This window comes from Panthera uncia, assembly GCF_023721935.1.
Source record: "Panthera uncia isolate 11264 chromosome B2 unlocalized genomic scaffold, Puncia_PCG_1.0 HiC_scaffold_24, whole genome shotgun sequence".
Lineage (NCBI taxonomy): Eukaryota > Metazoa > Chordata > Mammalia > Carnivora > Felidae > Panthera > Panthera uncia.
Genome location: NW_026057580.1, coordinates 114,401,234 through 114,424,307, shown reverse-complemented (window position 1 = coordinate 114,424,307; position 23,074 = coordinate 114,401,234). Strand labels below are relative to the sequence as shown.

The window sequence follows — 23,074 nt, the reverse complement described above, 5'->3', positions numbered from 1 at the left end:
TTTTGATCTTAACCATTCTTTCCCACAATTCTCCTTAGTATCCAGTTAAGTAACCAGAGTATAAGTAATATCATAACAGGAGCATACATTAAGAAAACACAATAGTGACTTCTCATCCTAATTTTGAGATGTTCTTTGAAACGGTTGCATAGCACATACATACAAATAAGCATTTTTATGATGGTTTGTACTCTATATACTTCACAAAGTAGCATTTAACTGGAATACTTGAATTTTAATATACACTCTCTGGAAAAATGTGATCATATGAGCACTAATATTTTCTTTCAGACGTGGGATATTTTTAACACAATTTTTAAATGTCCCATTAGTTCAACTGCCTTCTAACAAGAACACAGAGTTATTATAAAGAGGTAGCTGATAATTACAAGAATTTACATTAGGAAGGAAAGCCTAATGTCATCTACTCCCTTCACTCACTTAATAGAAATTCCTTCCCTAATTAAATATTAATGTAACATGTATGAATTATGAGACTAATAATTTCTTATTCACTTAGAAACCTACTCATCTGACTGTTCCAGGAAGAAAACCATTAAAACGTGCTCTACAAATTACACCTTTTGAGAAGCTAGTCTGATGGAAGGCAGAATTACTATTCCGGATCGAGAGAGGCAAGCACAGATACTCACAGGAACCAGAGAGTTGAGGGAAACAATTAAAGCAAGACAGGATCAAGCAAATCCAGTCAGGTGTGCTACCAAACTGGGGAAGAGTTCGGTTTAAGGGGAGTAACAAAATTGTTCAGCTTCAGCTTGATGGCTACGATGTGAAAATGCAGCCTTCAGCATTCTGGAGATTTCGATTTTTGAAGCGCAGATCTTGTGAAAAGATTTTTTTTTTAAATCTGACCTTTAGACTTTAAATGCCGGGAGGCAATTAAAACAGTAGCAACGACACTGTCCAGGCCGAATCAGACGCGGTCTGCGGGCGCTGGCACGGATCTTGTGCTCCGTATCTTACCTCCGCCGGCTACTTTTCTACGTGTGGGGAAAACGTACTGCCCAAGAAGACTAAGGTTCTAGTGATCAGAAAGGAGGGAAAGAAATCTGGAGAGCCTATGGATAATTAAGAACTGGGAAACTGCAGGTACAGGGGAGCCCTAAGACTTGGACGTCGGGATGAAATCTCAAAGGTTCCAAACTACTGGAAGCCAATTTTTAATTTTTTTTTTTTTTAACCAATTCTGCTCTGTTCAAGAAACTGATGACACTAGTCCTTTTCGTGTAGCCGACAAGACCAAGATTTGGTGAGCATTCCTTTACTCTTTGTCTAAAAACTACAAATTGTGCCTGTGTTTCTCAGAAATGAGAACCACTCCAGATGCACACCCAACTGAGGAATACTGTTGAGTCTGTTCATTGATTTCCTTTTCTTAATCACGGAAATCAAGGCAAGTACGGCCACCGGGTAAGTGGCAGGGGCTCCAGGTCAGATTCCTTTCTTTTTTTTTTCAAATAGTGGTAAAAGCGACAACAATTACAAATGAAAATGTGCCTTCTCTGTCGTGATGTTTACGTGTTGGAAGGGGCGTGGACAGCGTTTTCAGCTGCGGTTGGTTTGAGGATGAAGCACACGCACTTTTTCCAGTCGGTTTATTGCACTTCGCGTACAGTCATACGTGGTTCTCCATTCACATGGGATTCGAGAAGCCTATTCAAACTCTCTCTCTGTAGACAACTTCCACAAACAAACTTCTAAATGTCTTACACACACCACTACAGTATAAACCATACAAGATGCATTTGGTAATCAAAACTTCTCAGTAATAGCAGTTTAAAAATATATGTAAGTTTTTGTTGTTGTTGTTGTTTTACTCTGGGAGCTGAGATTTCCCTACGAGGTGATGTCCTTTGCCAAGAAGGGACAGCAAAATCATAAGCGATGCGAAATCAACGTTGTGTTCCTAGTTGCTGCACCTGCCACCCACCCACCTCTAATAGGAGTTAATTCTTCCTTCTCTCCCGCCCCTGGCAATTAGTGCAGCAGAAATACAGAAAGGAGAATACTATGCTTAGGTGAACCAGTTTGATTCAGCATTGAGGACCAGGTATGCATATGATTTTAAGTCTCTTTGTTAACAAAGCCACTTCAATTTTTTATGAAAGAAACCACACAGGAAATCACATGTGTGTGCCACAGGAATATTTCTAAAAGTATCTGCCTATAAAATGAGACAATTTTTCTGTTTTAAATAAAGGTGTTCAGGGATTTGTGACAATGTTAAAAAAATGACCTTAGGTACTTCTTAGAAAGCCTGTGAGTCGGAGTTTTGAGAGTAATTTTTGCTATTTAATAAAAGATTCTAACTGAGCAATACATTTCATTCTACTAAAACTCACTTGCTACAAATGCTGTAATAGCTCATTGTCACCAAGGAGTAGAGACAGACATTTTATCCCAAACAAGCAAACAAAAGCCAAAACACCTGGAGAAACCCTGAACTGTCGTAGGTGATACGCAAGGATTAGACTTCACTGGGAAAGAAAAGATTCTTGATTTGGTTGTGAGCAATTTCATTTAAACCTACGGCCTGCTTTCGGTGCACCAGAAAACGTACAGCGTCCGTATGTACGTATGCACGTGTGTATGTTTAGAAAACCTTAACTACCTGTTTGGCATATAAATATACACATCTTGCCTTTGTGGACAGTGTGATTCAACGGCTCTTCCGGGAGGGCTCTACTCTGACAGAGCTACTGCACTAGGTAGGGTGGGTGTACGCATCTCCTCTCGCGCCACGTTCTTCCCGACATTTTGCCTAAGAAAAACATGCTTACCTACTAAGTGCATTAATTGTGCCAACTTCTCAACTGAAAGCTTAACTTTCAGTTGTTTTGCCACATGATAGTATAAAGGACTCTAGTGTTTTATTGTTCCAAGAATTGGGCAGTTTCGTTTTTAATGCTACTGCAGCTTGTATAAAAAAATGGGATTTCTACTGTGTTCACCTTTTATAGTTTTTTACAACTTTTCCAACTTAAAAGGTGACCGTACAACATACGTACACATGAAGTACCATTAACGGAAAATGAGATGAGACTGCATTCATAGGCTTCAGACAACGACAGTGAGTTGCAGAGAAATTCATCAATTTGAATGACGTGGTACCATGATGACTTCTAGATTAGCAGCTTGACAGACATCTTCCAATTTTTACAAAATAACGTGTGAACTGTATGGCAAGAACTTTTACAGATGGTAGCCTATTAAAGCTCTGTCTACCTAATAATAATATACACCCTGCCCCCCCCCCCCCCCCCCCGGCACGCCAAATCAGAGAAAGAGCTGTATTTGTTTGCTCCAAAGGACTACCTCTAGGATGACTAAATCAGCTAATCTGTGTAATTTATGTATATATACTATGGGAATATATAAATATGGGAATACTTTGACAGTCTGATTGGTTAATAGCATATTGGTATAGTTAGGTCTTTTGTAACATGTAACTCGTTTCAGCCCCACGTTTTAGAACTTTAAAATAAATAAGATGTAATTTACAAAAATAAGCCATTATTTACAAACATAAAAATTCATCCTGAGAATTTATTATCCAGGAGAACAGTTTCACAGAAGAGGAAATAACCAGTATCTGTGAAATAAAAATGTACCTCAAGAGTTAAAACTAAAGAATTTGTAAGCGGAGGTCAATTTACCTAAGTTGCAGCCAAGAAAAGCATGAAGATATTTAATGAATCTTAAATCGACTTGCATGCAAGAAATGATCTTTAGATTTCTCATAAGCCGATGTCATTCTCCCTAAACTTGTTGTATTCATAGAGTATTCTGGCTGTATTCTGGAAGAGGGAGGGAGGGAGGGAGGGAGGGAGACAGAGAGAGAGAGAGAGAGAGAGAGAGAGAGAGAGAACACGCCCAAGGAGAGCTCAATGGTTCGTTCGGTCTCCTGTCTCACCACGGGTGATGAGGGGAGAGAGGCAGGGTGCGTGGTCATTACCAATGGCTCACTTTAAACTGTCCTAAGGAACGGACCTCCTCTACCTTTGGCTTTTACCTGGTTGAGCACCCCTCCCTGCCCCAATGGGAACAGTGGCTAACACAGTTCAACACTTTCTAAAAGAAAAATGTCCAGTTAAAACACAAATGTGAAGAAAGGCAAAACCTCATCAGATCCTTTGCTTTATAATGTGAAGCAAAAAAATCACCTACTTATAGAAATTGAAAGAAATGGTTCAACAAAGAATCAAACTGGTTGTTCGGGGTATATCATCACAATGAGTCTCTTTACTCTTTATGCTGTGAGCAGACAGGGATTATTTTGGAGAAGGAAAAATAAGAAAGTGTGGAATTAGTAATGCAAGAGGCTGAAAGGCAAGTGGCAAGACTAGAAGACTGCCTCAAACCAACGCTACTTTGTTCCCGTCTCTACTGGCACCTACCCCCATGGTAAAAGGCCAGAATAACCGAAGCCGATTTTAACAGTAGTGTGCGTAATTGTAGGCTGACAAACAACATAAAAACAAGTCACGCTAGGTTATCTGTGGTCACGTTCTTCAGGGTTAGTCCAGTAACTCAAGACTTTACATTCTTTTGTCTTTATTTGTTTATTTTAATTATTAAACACGTAAAGGTTAATAAACAGACATAGTCCAGAGTTAGTAGGTTGGTATTATAACATTTATTAAAATAATGCTATGGGTTAATAGAAACAGCAAAGAACCAAAGAATTAAAATGCAAGCTATGTAAAATCCCAACTAAAACCCAAAAGTGTCTAATGTATTCATTCATTAGCTAAACTAAAAGCCCAAGAAAGACAAGACACCCAATATAATAAAGTACTGCAAAACAAGTGGCAATTTTCAGTTATCAAAATTGTGGATTCTGCATTTTGTATCCTTTTCTCAATCAAGAAAAAAATTCTTTTTGAATGTTATATAACATACATATAAAACAAGATAGAAAAATACATTATAAACTTGTAACAATGGCTGTAAATACATTATCTTACATGTTTCTCATAGGCAATAGGTTGGTTATGATACATACACAGCATGAAACTACTAAGATAATAAAGAATTGACAAAAATACATGTCGGCTGTACGGTAACATACAAGCGACACTCCCATCTACCCACGCTAAAAAATTACATAATACTGTCAGAAAAGAAGTCTTAAAAACTACATATTTTAATAAGAAATAAATTCAATAAAGAATGATAATACTGAGAACCAAGGCATTCAGAGATTTCAAAAGTCATGCTTTTTTTTCAGTTGATCCAAAATTTTATCAACTAAGTTTCCAAAAGTTTGTTCAGAGCCAACATTACTTATAAACGTCACACATTTATCCCATACATTTACTTTCTTCCCCATAAAAGACCTTTGATAAACATCTAAAATGTCCAGGTGTAACACAGTTGAGATGAGACTGGGTCAAATACTGGTACTGGTTTTAAACTACTGTCACCTCAAGTGTTCGAGTGTCGCAAATTTATTCAACCAACCAACCAAGATAGAAATCAAAATGGCACAGCATATATCGTGAATAAATCAAAACGACTGTATGTGTAACAGAAAGACAAAGCAGTGGCACAAGAAACCAACGCTAGCTGAATACAAAACAATGAATGTCTATTGCATAGTAAATGAACTGAAAACGGTTTCCAAGTGAGACAAGATGATGGAGGTCACCACGAAGGTGCTTACTGAGCTCACTGCTGACCTTTGACTGTGAAGCTGTGAAGGGATGCGGGAGGGAGTGAGCCGATGAGCTGGGGATCCACTGCCACTTGAAATCTGCCACATCTGATACTGAGCAGTTATGGACGATTTACTCAAGTGTTCGGACGTGGTCGGTCGGGCTCTGCGCACAAACCGTTTCAACTACGAAACTGAAATTCGTGAGAAACTGGAAGCTTAAAGTCACATGTGGTTGAGCATTTACATGCACAGTGATGCCAGTTGTTTTAAAGTCAAAACAAACAAACAGGTGTGTGTGGGGGGGGGGGGCGGGGGGGGGGTGGGAGGGGCCGCTTGGGTCACTAAAAGCCACCAAAGAAACGGACCACCCAAGTAATCGGGTAGGGTAGAAAGAAGTCTGGTTAAATTTGGGCCATTAAAAAATACTGTTATCCTGAAGGAAAATCACAAAGATTCATTTTTTGTGAAAAAGTCTAAGAATACTATTTATCTCCAATTTAGTAAGAAAAAATTCAGCACACCCCTCCTTCTCTGAATAAAATAAAGTTCTAATTTTGTCTGCAAATTGATGTTCCAATCACAGATAAGTTTCATCTTAGAACCTGTTGGGCTAACTTTAAATATCACAGTAACCAAGAGCACTCAGTAATGATTTTAAAAGAATGATGTTTGAAAACTTACTCGTCAGGCATTAGAAAAGTTATCAAATTTTTCACAGTATCAGATTTGGCAAATTTGTATCAAGGTACGTGGCAAAAATCATATAATTCAAACCATCAACTCATTGGTCTCCCCTCAAATCTTCTTTCACATACTGGGCGGGCGACTGAGTAAACATGCATTAACTTGTATTCTGAGGGAGGAGCTGATCTTACAAGACACTTGACTAAATGACCATGAAGGAAAATAAGGCACTTTCTTTTCTTTAGACTTATTCCAATACTTAAAAAATAAAAAAGAAAGACAAAAAGGCTCTTTTGGTCTTTTGTTTCTTGACAACCACCAGAAAAAATCATTTAATGAAATAAAGGGTTTCTTTGTTCTTTTTCTTTTTTTTTTTTTATAACACTTGAAAGTATAAAATGCTACATTTCCAAAAATATATATATTTTTTTCTGCACCAGCACCCTTGTATAGTAAAAGTATCTACTTTTTGTTCATTTGTTTCAATGCACTACACTTTTATCTACAATTTCATTACATGTATACAGCAAATAGGCAAGCATGGCTTTTACATCCTTAATGATTTTTGTTTTTTTCTATACAGGGAGGTTTAAAAAAAATATTTGAACAGTTTGCCCAGTAATGTGACACATAATGCATGTACCTTGTTCTCGTATATTTTTTAAAGGAGGTTGTAAAATAAAGGTTCAGTAATTTTAACTCAGATATTTATCTTTTTAAAAATAGTGTTGCAGTTTTTGTTCTTTGCATTACTTCTCAAAATTCCTTGTCAGGCTGATCTCTCATGGCACACTGCTAATACTTCCAATTTTGGCAGGCAATATAAAAAAGGCTGCAACTTCTGCCCTTTGAGGGCACTGTAGTGACTAAACAGCGTATCAAATTTTGAATACTTTTTGAAGTCACTTCACCAATGGCGTCCCTGACCAAAGGTCCATGCATGATGCATCATCACACGGTACATTCAGAGAGCTGTGCTCGCTATGAGAAGAAGGTTCCTACAAGTCTCTCACAGTAACTGCCTCTGTCACTGAGTAGTTAAGGGCCATCTGTCTCCCCTTCTGAAGTGAGGCCTTCTTACCGTTCGCTTAGGGTAGGACGTGAAAAGATGATCAGTGCTGTGGGATGAATTGGGCCTTATTGCTTTACTACTATTCAGTGCAGGTTCTAGAACCACTTTCACCCAAACAGAAAGAAAAACCAAAAGCTGAGTCGGAGGACAACAATTTCTTTGTCTTTTGTTTGGTTAGATGGTAAGACGAACGGACAAGTGCCTCAGCTCGCTGCACTGACGACAGGCAAGCAAAGGCGATTACCAGTTAACTGATCAGCAGGCAGGCATGGTCAGGTCATCATTGGGTGAAGAGTTCAGAGGTCAGAAGGTCATAGGTTAGTTGCCGGTGGCGGCTGGGTGGTTAGAAACAAAAAACAAAACAAAACAAAACAAAAAAAAAAAAAAACAAAAAAAAAAAAACAAAAAAAAAAAAAAAGAAAAGAAAAGATAGAGAAGAGATTAGTTTCAGCTAGTGACGGCTTAATGACAACATGAAAAACTAATCACAACTAATAAAAAAAAAGCATGTTTAATTCTGACAAACTGATTGACACCATCTACAGAATACAATAAAAATCATGACAGTTTCATATCATGATTTGAACAAATGAAGGAGAGCCCACTCCCACCAAAAAAAAACAAAAACAAAAACTGGTTAACAAGAAAAAATAGAAATAAAATACAACTAACAACTAATAGTTAGTAGCAGTCAATGGAGGAAACTGGAGAACAACAACAATGAATAGGTTTGATAAACAGAATTTTGAAACAGTCAGTGCAGTTATCAGTATCTGACTGCTATTAAGCATTAGTATTCTCTCAGAGGCAAGCATTAAAGCAACTATTAATGATGGATGTGATTATTAATAACTGATGATCAACAGAAATGAATCTAAGGAAATTTAAATTCCTATGAACAATTTGGTTCAACATAAACTCTGGGCCAAACAAGGTTTCTTTTGTTCAATAAATGTTTATTGCTTTTTCAATTATTCTATTTACAAACAACATGGAATTTCTTGGCCTTATGATACAAAGCAATACTAAACTGTAGTCTAGCGGTGGAGGCAACGTCATGGGAACCAGAAAAAGGCCAGGCCTTTCGCACCAGCCAGCACTTTCCAGTTGAAAATACTATTTTACACATATAGAACACTTATAAAATGCACTGGCATGTAAACACTGTAAAATCCTGCCATTTAAAATTCTATACTCAAAAAGCTCTAAGTACATCAAAAAATAGAAGAAATTTCTAATTGATACCAATAAGGCATTTTAAAACTACAAACAGCTTTCTTTATTCAATTTCAAAGCTAATACTCTGCAAATACAATAAAATCTGACATTTCATATACATTCCTGCTTTATATTTTATATTTTAAAAGAAGCCACCTGTAAATACTATTTTCTTTTGCAAAATAACAAACAGAACAAAAAAAAATTAAAAAAATTACAGTAAAACACAAAGTAGTTCTCAAGTGGAAAGTTATCGTGCCCAGTGTCCTCGAGTTGTTCCTTCCTTATAATCAACCTCTGTCACATTCTGCTTCCCCAAACTTGGTCCACTTAACAGTAGTATGATTTTTAAGACTCATTCAACAGCTTAATTATTTCTACTCTATTCTGAGGTTTGAGAGAATTTTCTGTACTGTTGCCATTGTGACTAAGGCAGAGGAGATGCGAATGAAAAACTATTCAGTGCGAAGGTAGACTCCGTGCCACTCCATAAATCGAGACCCAGTGGGTATAACGTTCACAGAGTTATTTGAAATAATCTATATAATGGACTGGTTTACTTTCATGTAACAAAAATGCTTTCTAGAGTCTATCATTTAGGATAGTTTATAAATACTACAAAAATACTGTATCTTCAATGGGACCAAATCTTCCCTGAATTTCTTAAAAATAAGTGGAATTTTATTCAAAAAAGAACTTGCTATTCCAAAATTAAAGAAGAAAATAAATATTTAACAAGATGTAGTCATACCACTTCATAGTCACTCCCAAAATACAGAATCTTAAAGCATTTTTGATATTACTTAAGATTTTGATTAAAATTGTATTAAGTTTCTTATACAAATTATGTAAATGGTTTTTATAAAATCATTACTCGGAAAAACTCTGATTATGTTTTTTTGTGTGGAAGAAACAAAGCAAACTACCACTTCTATGCACACCAGAACATCTAGAACACGTCCTCTGCCAAGTCCTGGCCTCCCACAGTACACACAGGTGTGTCCACCGTGCAAAATCACTTATGGTTCACTACGACTAACAAGTCAGTTGGTCTTTTACAGGCTTCAAATTCAGTTTTGAAACAGGTGTCGAAGTGGGTTTATTTTTAGTAAAGAACTACATATTTGTCAACCATGCAGTACTCTAAATGCATATATAAAATTACATGGTTATACGTCCAAGGGCTGAGTTTCCTTGCATTAAAAGTGAATGTTTATATTAATCTTCCCTTCAAAAAGAAAAAAAAAAAAAAAAAAAAAAAAAAACCTCAAAAATAGAGAAAACAGTAGTATCATAAAATAATTTAAATGAAGGACTTCAGACATCTCCCTTAGACCCAATGAGTGCATACAGTGATCATAACAGCAGTATACAAGTATTCTGTTATTTAAAGGAAAAAAAAAGAAAAAAAAAAAAAAAAAGGTAGCTTTTCGGTTTGCTGACATTGCATTTTCAATAAAAGTGAGAAGACTAATCACAAACACATATAACTACAAAAGAGCCATGCATGGAATGTGATGTCATTTCCAAGTACTATAAAATCTTCTTAATATTTTTTTTGCCATCTCAAGGCACTGGAGCACTGAGTCACCAATAATTACTGTGTTAAAACAAAATTACGAGAAACCTCCTAAAAGGGGCAGGCAGGGAAAGGTTAATAGAAGAAAAACTACTTAAAAACACTCTTTCAAACTATTGCAGACATTAACAATGTGAAAAAGACTTCAGATTATTCACGGGATTATTGGGTTTCTTTCGATCTAAAGTGACTTTTAAAAGCAAGGTCCTCCTTCACGAGGAGACTCGTTCTGCAAGAAGGGGGCACACAGGGGCAGTGCACACCTCCACGGTGTCCTACTGTCACAGGTCATCACTGAGCTTGGAGCTTGGGGACTATTTATTTCATTCACTGAATAATCGTTAAGTAACATACGTATACGTTAAAAGTCTTCAATTCAAGGCTCTTTGAATTATGTCTGATGCTAAAGAAGAAGTATCATCAATGTCTTTGGAAAGTATTTTATTCTGACGTGGACAACAGTTGTGTCCAATGTTTATCATCAGTATTCAAGAGAACCATGTGAAGCAGGTAGGTCGTTCTTAAATTCATAGAAGGTGTAGGACAGGAGTGGATAAATCCCTCACTTTTCCCACTAGTATGAGAGACTTCGATCAAATTAATTAGTAAGTAATACATGTGCGACAGAAGCTCTTCAAAGATCTTTTTCTACCTTGCTTCAGATTCTTACCTTGTGATGACACACTAAGAAAACAATTCAATGTCAATAAACCGAAAATAACACTCCTCAATAAACATAAATAATTTATAAAAGGGTCCAAGGGCATATATAGGACACAAACTGCAAGTGTTGAAAAGGAGAAAAATGAAGACTTATTTTCCAGTCACAGGTTAGTCAAAAAAGATATTCAAAGCTGGATTCATGTCTCCATAGACCTTCAAGAGATAGTTTACCTTCGGATAATATATTTTAGCAGCAAATGACAAAAATCAAAGGATCCATTTTGGCAAGAGAATGTAAGAATAAGAGGGAACTGATTTTCTCACTCATAAAAACTCCAACCGCATCAAAGTTATCGTCACAGTCCTAAGTACTTGGCATGCACATCCTCATGTTTACACAGTGGCTCAAGTATCTTAATAAAAAGGAAAATGGAAACTAAATCTTCAGTTTTCTCCACAAGGACACAGGAGGCATATATTCCTTTACTTCTCTCATTAAAGCACCATCCGCTCAGTTCATTTTGCAAAACCAACCCAAAATTTCACAACAATTACAAGGTATATTTTAGCAAAAGTTATTACTGAAAAATAATTAAGGCAACATCAAAATTTAATACCTCCCCACATGGACCAATTCATGTTTTAGTAGGAATAAATCACAGTACATACTAATATAGGACTTAATAAGTTAAAATATGAAGGGAACACACAAAAAAAAAAAGGAAAGGGAAAGAAAGGAGGGGAGGGGGAGGGGGAGGGGGAGCGGAGAGGGGAGAGAGGAGAGAGGGGAGAGAGGGGAGAGGGGGGGGGGGGGGGGGAGGGGGGAGAGGGGAGAGGGGAGAGAGGGGAGAGAGGGGAGAGACAGGAGAGAGGAGAGAGAGAAGAGAGGGGAGAGACAGGAGACAGGAGACAGGAGAGAGGAGAGAGGAGAGAGGAGAGAGGAGAGGAAAAGGAGAGGAAAGAATCCCAACCCTTAAATCTGTCAACTATGACAAATTAATTTAGAAAAAGAAAAGACACGGTGTGCAGGTAAGCAGTTATATTTTTCCATCAGGTGTGGTGTTGCAAATTTTACGGACACCCAGCGCATTTCTTATAAACAAGAACTGCAGAACTAAACTAACCTCGGTCTGCGGTCACAATCCTTTGGTAAGGATGGACTCGCATATCGTGCCTTCGAACTTTAGTAGCCACCGCACCTAGTTAAATTGCAATTACCAAGACAAAGTTAGAAAACATTCACAAGGGAAAAGAAAACAAACATTAAACAGCAGGTTTATCAAAATGGATTTCAAAGGTTCATTTTACTACAAAAGTTTCCTTTTAAGAAACACGTTAAGGCACAGTAGTTTTAAAATTAACCGTAATATGTTGCGTATATATGCGTCTATTAATATTGCATTCATCTCAAACATCTTGGCCTTAACCTGTTTTACGCATTCATTCACAATCCCAAGGTACAGTGTTTCGTGAACTCTAGGAGATCCAAACATATTTCAGCTTTACTAGTCACATATTCACTGAAGTGCCTTTCTCGCAGCAGGACCACTTCAATAATGCCATGCTTAATACTGAGAATTATTTGCTAACCTTAAGACCGCTTCCAGAGTTTATCGCTTAAAAAGGTTTAAAAGCAATTCTTACAGCCTACAGATTGTGGTTCGAAACTCTGAGTCAATAAGTATGAACTGCAATGAATTAGGTGATTAGTAAAGCAAACAGTGTAGTGCCCTTAGCAGTCAGTACACTATACACTCCTTTATGAATCACCGTTACTTTGTAAGATTACAGACTAAACCAAATTAATAACATACTTTTACTTTCTATCAGTGTGCAAAAAGTGCAAGTGAGTCACTGACTGCTAGGCTAAGCTCCCCCCCACCCCCCCGGAGGCTGCTGAGACTAAGCATTTGTTAAATTCAGATCTGATGAGGGTTCAGTTAAGACCGTTCTTGAATTCTTAGCCTTTCGTTGGGAAAGCCATACCTAAAGATAAAAGGAAGGGAATTAAAAATTAGTCATCAATGAAGACTTGATGCTAATACCAATCTCCTCACTACCACCAACACACATGTCTGCATCTGTTTTGAAGGGCACTGCTTATTTTAAAATAAGAGGATGTGAAACTTGATATATATCATGCATGTTATCTGTGTGCAAATTTATTATATAACTTAGCAATTTGAAATAGTTTTCTCAGTTCTCCAAGTGGTCAATATCATGTTTTACTGCTTAGGTGGCAAAGCGAGAAGGAAGACTCTGAATGGATTTTGGTCACTTAGTACTCATTATTATTCATTTTACGAAGGCCAATTAGGTATCTGTATATTTTGCTTTTAATTTTGTCAGTCTAATAATTAAGTATTATAAATAAAAATTTCCCAACACAACAAAAAACACATTGCTTTAAAATGAGAGACTGCAGTGCCTCTTGCTGTTTCTAAGCAGTAAACTGGTCCATCACCCCTTCTTGCGTTTTAGATAAACTAATCTTGTACGAGTATAATTGCACGAGGCAAAATCAGCAAGATCTTGCACCGAGTGCTGGAACAGCAGCTGGTGGCTCAGAGTGCCAGCCCTGCAGGAAGCAACAAACTCCTCGAACAGACGCTGTGCGTGCAGCAGAGAGGAGCTCTGAGACTAAAGGAGCAGGCGTGGGGCCGCGGGACAGAGCGTTAACAGAAAGGAAAACGTAAACAGGTTACATGTTACATGTTATTTTAAAAATGCTTCAAGAAATGTGCAACAGAAAACAAGCCTCTCGTCAACAGCTCTATCTATAGTATAATTCTGACCTAAGGTACTTTATACAACGATTTAGAGATAAACGGAAACCATGTACAATCAAATGTATTTGCTCATGAAACAGAAGGCACCTGAGTGCGTGCACACACACAGATAACATACAGAGCATCGTGGCTTTCTTTAATTGAACAATGAAGTTTCAAGTTTAAATCTTAGTGTCCGGGTTCATGAAAGACTTTCAAATTTTTATAAATCATTATTAATGCTGGAAAAAAACCCCAGAACTTAAAAGATCAAAGTCCTACGAGTCCACAGCATGCATGCGGCACCAAGGTCACATACAATTCAAGAAAAAAAAGTATTCAAATTCTGTCTGGTAAAACAAAGGGGCAGCACGGAAAGAGTTTGTCCCACATTGACTGGTCGTGTTATAACAGCTGCTGTATTCTAGTCCTTCATCCAGCAAGTCAATGGGCTGAAATATCAGGCATGACTGGCATTTCAATCCACTCTATAAAAAAAAGGCATCAGTAATGTCTTTTTCAAGTACACCACTTTTTGTTCATGTAAAACCAAGCGTTCATAGTATGATCTTAATTTCTGCCTCAAATGTGCTCCTAAAACAATGACTTGGTATTTACTCATCAATTCCATACTGTACTACAGAAAGTAGGAGCTTCTCGTATGTTTAACATTAACTAGAACTTCAACAAAAGAGAAAACCTGAGGAAACCTGAAGAATCCAACCAGCTGACCTGGTCCTTTTCATATTTTAAGCGATCACAAATATTAGAAAACACACAGACAATAACAGCAGTTTTTCAAAGACCTCAAAATATTTTCACACGGAATTTTAAAATTTAGCTGACAACTTAAATACATCTCTGAGACGGAAGGACTCCAACTGTGGGCAGTGGAGCCAACGGAGGGGACAGGCCAAACTCAGAATGACCTCACCGTGAATGTCAACTGTGAAAAGTATTTTCTGTTTAACGTGGATCTCAGTTACCAATGAGAATCTGAGCAAACTTAATAAGATGCAGTTATTTTAAGAGGGGACCATTAAGAGAGGCTGAAATAAAGACAAACTTTAGGCTTCAGTCTTCCTAATGGCAACTTGTCTCGCCTCGCTAAAACGGAGACAACCGCTTCCAAGTCTGAGGCACAAATGCTATGCAGAAAACTACTGCTGACCGCACAGGGAGAACAACTTACCTAATACACCACTAGGTTCAATAGGATACTCAAGGATTGATGTAGCTGGCGCCAGCGTGTAGGGGTACTCGTAGGGTGTGTAGATTAAACCAGCCTCGGGCCCCGGAGGAACTATTGCAGCAGTTGGGTGAGGAGTTCCGTTTGGCATGACAGCGGTCTGTATTTGTCTGATCAAAGGCATTATGGTAGGGCCAGCTGGCGTAGGAGTACGCAGGGCAGCTGGTGGGAGAACAGGCGCAGGCCCAGTGATAATCCTCGGAGCAGCCTGGGCTGTCGCTGCAAGAGAAAAGGCAAGGGCTGCTACAGTAAGCAAAGAAATGTAGGAGGAAGTACAGAGATAGCAGTATAAAATATGGAAAATGAGAGGGAAGTAGGAAAAAGGAAAAGCAGGAAAGAAGAAAAATAAAAGGAAATCATTAGTACATGCGCTGATCACACAAAATGCCAAAGCACACCGATCAAATGCAAACGGCTTCCCCTTTCCCAGTGTGATTAAGAATAAATGTGCAAAAATTGACAAGCCACTATAAAAAACAACAAAAAGAACGCGACCATTAAAATAGGTTACATTTAGTTCATATATTCGATATATCTATGGTCTTAAGATACCGTGAGACTAAAGGTACATGCAAAAGCACATGGAAACACTCGCATTAAAAGAGGTTAAAAAATATTTTGCAATCGGGAGTCCACAGAAATACAGTTTGGTATACTTCTAGAGTAGCTTAAGTTTCAAATTAAAACAGGGATTTTTACTGTATTATGCTCGTCAACAAACTACTTTCATATAAATTTCCTGCATCTGTACGAATTCATATAAATTTCCTGCATCTGTACGAATTTAACTTCTTCATAGAGAAAGCAATACGCAAAACGTCCCATTCCTAAATATATGATTGTTAATGACATACTCATCCTCGTGAATAAATTAAAGCCAATCATTTGTAAAGCAACCGCTTCCGACCCACTAAACTGCCTATGCTCTGGCAAGCTGGCTAGGACTTTAAAATCCTACTTTAAAAAAAAATAAAAAGCCAGTAATTTAAATAGGAGATTATGTTCCTAAGACATGTCGAGTTTAGATCGCCTCAAAATGAAAAAAAGCAGCCCTCTTTAAAGTTTATGAAAGCATGCACAAATATATCGAAAGGAAAAGTGGGGTTGAAAACACTATCACCTACTGCTCTCTGTGAACTCACATATGAAATCAACAGAGAAAAATACCGCAGGAACAAGCAAGCGAGGTAACAGGACAGAATTCGACAGAAGGGTCACTGCTTTCAGATACGCTCCAAATCAGCTTTTTTTCAAAAAGAAGTTTTGAAAACTTTCTGTCTTTTGCACCAATGCGACAAAATAAGCTAGAAGGCTGACATGTATACTCAACAGAATAGGAAACGTCCTGAAACTCTCAACTTTGGAAGCTGAAATTTCATCAAAACGAGAACATTTATAAACCCGAAACCTAGACACGCTGGCGGAAGATTAGAAGAGAGCGTCCTCGATTCACGAAAGCAGTCAAAGCGGGACTGCCGGTCCCCTATCAAGCGACACGTGTTTCGACTCTTCACTCCGGAGCAGTGTTCATGCGAGGCGCCGCCCGGCGGAGCAAGGTCTACGCACGAAAGGGCGGAGACGGCTGTGGCCCTGGACCCCAGTCTCTCGCTTACGTGATTTGACGTTGGCGTCCCGGTAGGTGCCGTTCAGAATTGCAAGCTCCATCAGTTGCATCTTCTTCAGGCTGTCTTCCCCCTCGGCCTGCACACGGAAGACACAAGAGCAGTAAGAAGTGAAGACGCCCGCGGACATCGCAGCTGCACCTGCTCCCCAGCCTTGAAACGGGCAGTGCGTGCCTACAGCCGCCTGCTTCAACTGGGAAAAGGACAACAAACATACAACCAACCAGGGAACCAAAAGGTGCCGATATACCGACACGCAGGATACTCGCAACTGCCACTACCTACATTCCTACTTGGAAATGTCTTACACGAACTACACCGATTTTATTAAAGCTTCCTTAAAAAGCAAGAAGTAACAATGTTAATTAAGATTAAATATGGTATATTTATTCTCTTTGGCATCTATCATTTTACAGAAGATTCAAAAACTCCAATGTGCTCATTAAAGAGAAAAGAAAACCAATCCATAAAAAACAAACATCCCCGTCCCCAACTGGGATTCTTAAACATATAACATTTGATTGTGGTATTCATGCAAGAGGATTTTAATTTTCCAAAAAGGAAAATTTAATAAAATCATAACCACAAGAACTTCTACAATCTGAATACATATTCTTCTCTCTCATGCTCACGACATCCCTCTCTCCCCTCAATTAGTACATACTTAAGTACATCTTCAGGGCCACCATAAGATGCACTGTCCGAGTCACGACACATCTAAATGTAAAAGCTTTCCATCGCTATGTGATGGTAACAGGCATAAACCAGGATGGACTTTGACCATCAAACTGTTTGGCCATCCCACTTACCGTGGATGTGCCCCACCCTTTCCATTTACTGTTGTCACCCTTGTTCTCGTCGATATTGTTGTTATTACCGAAACTACTACCATATTACGTTAAGGGTATCTGTTCTTCAAACAATCTATACAATGGTAAGATCAAATGCACAAAAACAACTTTTCTGCTTATGTTCCTTAACATTTTCATGTCTTGAAACCCTTTCATCACAGTTTCTTGCTATCTAAAAATATAAACCAATGAAGCTATCTATGATCTGGGCCCAAATTGTCTTCTCAAGTTAAAGCAATTAATCTTCTACTATTTTGTACATGTTATCTCATGCTACAAATCCCTGGTATGCGTCTCTGTGCATATTCCTATTGCCTCCACCTTGAATGTCCTTCAGGACTCCATTCCATCCCCCTTCTTTCGAAATTCTACTTAATCTCGGCAAACTTCAACCTAAATGCTACCTTCTCAAAGGGCCATCCTTAGATTATAAGGCTTCTACCTTGATTTATAGTTTCATGGACATCACCACTACCAAAGTAAACTCCTTGGGAACACAGTCTATTTCTTACTTCTCATTGCCTATATTCATATTCCCATTCACCTTATCCTTTAAGTTATTTTTGCTAGGACATATATTTCTAGATGATTGGTAAGAAAAATTTTTATTTCCAAACCTCAAATATCTAAATCCTACAGGATAGATATTAGCTACCGTAAAAGAAAGCAGATGAAGGTAGAAATGGAACTATATGCTACTCACGTATTTTATGCATTACCTAAGCTTCAGAATATTTAAAAAAGAAAGCAACCCAATGACACATTTTTTCTGACTTGGTTCAGGACAGGAGCAAGGCCAGATGACAAGCTTCTCTGTCCTTTTCTACTGCAATCAATGATACACAAAACTCTGTCCTTGGCACTAAGGCAGCAAAGGGGATACTATCATTTATAGTAAACAGAACTGCCAAAATGGCTTTTAATAAACCACAAAGAATTAAAGAGAAAGATGAGTGAAACCATGATGAAGACAAAGTTTAATGTGTCACCGCCAACTTTTCAAAAACCTACGTTGCAGGAGAAAACAGAGAAGATAGTCTTGAACGCTTGTGGAATTACTATTCCTTGACCCCTATGAACTTGTACAAAGATGAGTGAGAAAAAAAGTGAAGTAACAGGATTTCTTTAAAGCCACAGCAATTACTTTAATGATAAAAATAAGTAAGCACCATCAATGAAAGGGACAAATTAGAAATCCATCATCTAACTCAAACTCCTTAAACTTGTTCCCTGAAAACTAGTAATATTAAAAATTAAAACTCACCAAGTCATTTCAAATTTAAATCTATAGATAACAGAATACCAGAAGTATATAAATTACACTCTACATAAAAAAAAAAAAAAAAAAAGCAATAGGTGTACCTTCAGTGACTTGACTGTGAGAAAAGAGTACATGTTTGAAAACGCCAGCAAGTAAGAGGTAGAAATAAAGACGGAAGAAGTGATGAGACATAATGTCTCATACAGAGAGCTCTGTACAGAGAAGAGGTACTCAAGCGCATGTTTTCACTCCACTGTTCCTTTTAGAAAGTGATAGAAGCATACTCATTAGCTGGTGATGCAGTGTCAAACAGAGGAGAAAGGTCACGGAAGAAATACACACGTGTACATCAGGGTCCGTGCGTACGTGTGTGTGCCTTTTGCAGGGTGCGGGCTGCTGAAAAGCATACAGTGTCGTCAGCAGAGGCCTGCCCCCCTCCCCCCCGCACACACCCCGCCCAGGAGGAGAATAAAAACTGGAGCAGCACAGCTTCACGAGGCAGCAGCAACGGAGTATGCCACGGTGCCACGGCTGGAGGCCACAGAGACGTACAAGTTACGCGTGACAGTGTGCACGCTGGATTACATCGCATTATGGCAGGTCCGCTAACACTCCCGGCAGAGCACAGAATCTCGCCGGCAAAGCTACAATTTACACCCGGTGGTCTCGCTCCAGAACGAGCCGCACTCACTCCGGTGTCTTCACCGCTTCTCCCCACGCCGCCCCCCATTCTGTACCCACAGAGCCAGCCCAACGCTGTGTCCTAAGAGTTTGCAGAGTTCGTTACAGAATTACTCTCACACAGAAGTGCGATTTCAACCTTCGTGGCCTGGTTTTGTCGGCGAAACTTGGCACTGTATACCTGCCTGAGTGCTGCTGAAGGTGTAGGCCGTCTCTCAAATTAAGGTCAGAGAAGACAACGTGTTGGTTTCTTAGGTAATTTCACTTGGTCTTTTTCTCTTGTCCAGCGGCCCTGTTCTAGAGCTTCTACCGGCCACGCTTCATGCCAGGAGTTTATGAGACTTTTCCTCTTCTCTCCAAGACAGAAGCTAACCAAATAGGGCATCCTAAAATCATACATCTTAACTCTAGACGTTTCCAAAGGCATTTTGTAGAACCCTGTTCAGGGATAAACACTTGTATAGAAATGGAACTCTAACTTTTCCTTCTGTAACAAAAGCATCTGTCTTTAACTAAACCTAAGTCATAAGAGGGTATTTGAGAATGCTGAATCCAAGTGGTCATCTAGAACTTTATAACTTCTCATTTCTCAAGTATTTGCACTGTATTTTAAAATTCCAGGTATAATTTATATGCAGTGAAATCTTGAGATCTTAAGTGCAACACTCAATCAGTTTTGAGGCATGTACATCAAGACACGGGATGTTTCTATCAATTCGTAAGTTCCCTCGTGCGTCTCTTCTTACTCAAGGTCCTTCCCACCACCCTCTGCCTCCTGAAACCACCGATCTGATTTTTATCACCAGCTTAGTTTTGCCTATCCTAGAATTTTATAAAATGGAATCAAAGAGTATATACTTTGTGTGTCCAACTTCTCTCCCTCAGCATACTTATGGAACTCATCCATACTGTTGTGTGGATCAGTCGTCCGCCTGTTTTGAGAGCTGAGTAGTATTTCATTTATTTACCCATTCTTCTGCAATGGACATTGGGATGTTTCTAGTTTCTGGATGCTGTGAATAAAGCTGTTATGAAAATTCTCATAGTAGGTAATTTTGTGACTATAGTTTCCCCACCCCCTGCCCATTTCTTAAATACATACCTAAGGATGGAATTGCTGGGTCATAGGGTAAATAAGTATTTCTCTCATATTTAGTATGAAAAACATGTAAAGGTTGCTGAAATATTATGAACAACATACCTTTGAAACATAAACGTTTAAAACTATAACAAACACTTGCTAACTTTTCTACAGGTCCACTGCCCCGTATCTAAAACCTGTGGCATCATAAATGTTTTGAGAAATGTTCAGAGTTGTATAAAGATAACATAAAGATAAAGGATTAAAGATAAAGGATAAAGATAAAGATAAAGGATTAAAGATAACATAAAGGATTACATAACATCCCCAATGGGTCTGGAGGAATACTCCAATAACCCAATGTGTAACAAACATAACATACATTAAGTAGGATAAAGGCAGAGTATAAACATATAAACATACTTTTCTGAACCTTTTGGAGTTTGTAATTATGGATGACAGATTATGGGTCTGTATAAATATATATAACTTATACATATATTATAGCAATTTACAGCTATGTTAAAGGGACAGAAATAGGTCGTGGTTAATACTAGATGAGAGTGAACAGGTTCTAGCATTTTAAAGTTGAACGATTTATACATTACCTTATTAAAACTACATATTAGGTTTTCCTCATCTTAACATTTTATGCTTTATACAGATCTATGGCACTGGTACTGTTATCACCCCTGAGGTTCAGACAGGCTAGGTACCTTATCCAAAGTAACATACGGTCACGCTGCAAAACTGGCTTCCAACCCAGAGTACCTGATCTAAAGTCCTTATCATAACTTTTCCTTTATGTACTGCCTTTCAGTGGAATTATCTTTTCAATTCATCAAAGACCTCACATGAGAAATTAAGAAAATCATGTTTAGTTGGCAACTTTAAATTGATAAAGCACACGTTAAAAAAACTCCACAACAATGTAATTACAACAGAGAACCGAAACAAATGTATGAGTATCTCCAAATCATTAAAAATGTGACTAGTACTATCATTTGCCTGTAAGAAAAGCCCAAACTCCCCGGCTTAGCAATCAAGCCACGAAACAACTTCTATAAGCAGCCCTATTTGCAAATATTCTGCATTGGTCAAAATCATCTACCCACTATCCCCTAGAAGCCCACTGTGCTTTTCTGCCTCCAAGGTAGACAAGATCCTGTCTAGAAGCATCCTATGCATGTCTCTTTGACAGCCCAGACCACTGTCCTCTCCAGAGTACATTGCTTTCGAACCACACCCACCTATAATGGTATCATTTTCCTAAATCTATGTTGCTCCTTTTGGGGGACTTAATCCTATACAGACAGCCATGTACTACTATCTCCTCTTTTCTATTTTTTCATGTTGTTTTTAGGAAATTTCTCCTGTGACCTGCATCCATAAATTAACCAATAATCAATTACACCAGTCATCTTCTAGACCCCAATGACTTGCAGAGGTGAACCTGATCCCTGACATTTAAAAAAATTCTTTTCTATAAATTTGCAATAATGAGTAGAAAAGGTTTTCCAAACATAAAAAGTACCTGACTACTTACTGCACTTGGAAAACAAGGGCTGACTAAGAAATGTGTAGAGGGGCGCCTGGGTGGCTCAGTCAGTTAAGCGGCCGACTTCGGCTCAGGTCACGATCTCGCGGTCCATGAGTTCGAGCCCCGCGTCGGGCTCTGTGCTGACAGCTCAGAGCCTGGAGCCTGTTTCGGATTCTGTGTCTCCCTCTCTCTGACCCTCCCCCGTTCATGCTCTGTCTCAAAAATGAATAAACGTTAAAAAAAAATCATTAAAAAAAAAAAAATGTGTAGAGAAAAGAGAAAACAGAGTGACCGAAGTTTATAAACAATTTTAATACCAATCATCACCTGTATCTGTTCTGTCAGCTAAAGAAAAGTCTGACAAAGAACATAGTGGACTTAAATATAAATCGAGGATTTTACACAGGAGAGTGACCTAACAGGATTTACCTTTAAAGGCACATTTTGTTATTTTGTGCATGGACTGTTGGGGGCTTGAGGACCATTAGAGACCAGTCACGAGCTTTACTGCAGAGTCCCAGTGACAGAAGATGCATGGGACTAGGACAGAAGTAGTAACAGATGGCAAAAGAACCCGCAAGGACTTGATGGTTGGTCGGATGTAAGGAATGAGGGCTAGGAGACATTAAAGACTAATGTTCAGGCTTTTGGATTTAGCAATCAAGTAGATGCTTTAATGAGAAGATAAAGGCTGAGGAAAATGGAATTGAGAGTTCTGTTGAGAAATATTAAGTATGAGAAGGCTAGAATACTGTGGCTACTTAAACAGGCAAGTGGTGATGTCAGGTAGACACCTGACTATGAATCTGGGGTCTACTTACTCCAACTTATCCTATAAAGCTAGTAGAAAACTTAACCTCCCACTCGACTCTAGAATATTTTCTCCAGGATGATGTAGCAACTACTAAGTTCCAAACTGACCTGCTATGTGTTTTCACTGTTGGGTCTAGGACTCTGTATAGTACGATTTCTTCTTTGCCAGCTGGTTCTGTTAGGTCCGCACAAGTGAGATGCACAGCGGAGGACATTAAAACAAGACTGAAGGGGCGCCTGGGTGGCGCAGTCGGTTAAGCGTCCGACTTCAGCCAGGTCACGATCTCGCGGTCTGTGAGTTCGAGCCCCACG

The 23,074-nt window shown here is 38.6% G+C and overlaps 1 protein-coding gene across 6 annotated transcripts in view; it reads right to left on the bottom strand.

Moving 5' to 3' along the window:
• Positions 1–1,461: 1,461 nt before the first annotated feature.
• The window catches only part of QKI (QKI, KH domain containing RNA binding), a 121,526-nt gene continuing 99,913 nt past the window's right edge, over positions 1,462–23,074 (bottom strand). Inside the window, exons 4-7 of one of the 6 annotated variants that reach the window (XM_049654566.1) lie at positions 16,527–16,614; positions 14,857–15,153; positions 12,021–12,095; positions 1,462–7,771 (exon numbers count right to left, since the gene is read on the bottom strand). In XM_049654566.1, the coding sequence (XP_049510523.1) occupies positions 7,755–7,771; positions 12,021–12,095; positions 14,857–15,153; positions 16,527–16,614 (477 nt within the window). In that variant the 3' untranslated portion in view covers positions 1,462–7,754. The other 5 variants (XM_049654567.1, XM_049654565.1, XM_049654570.1 and 2 more) reach the window with 5 other exon arrangements.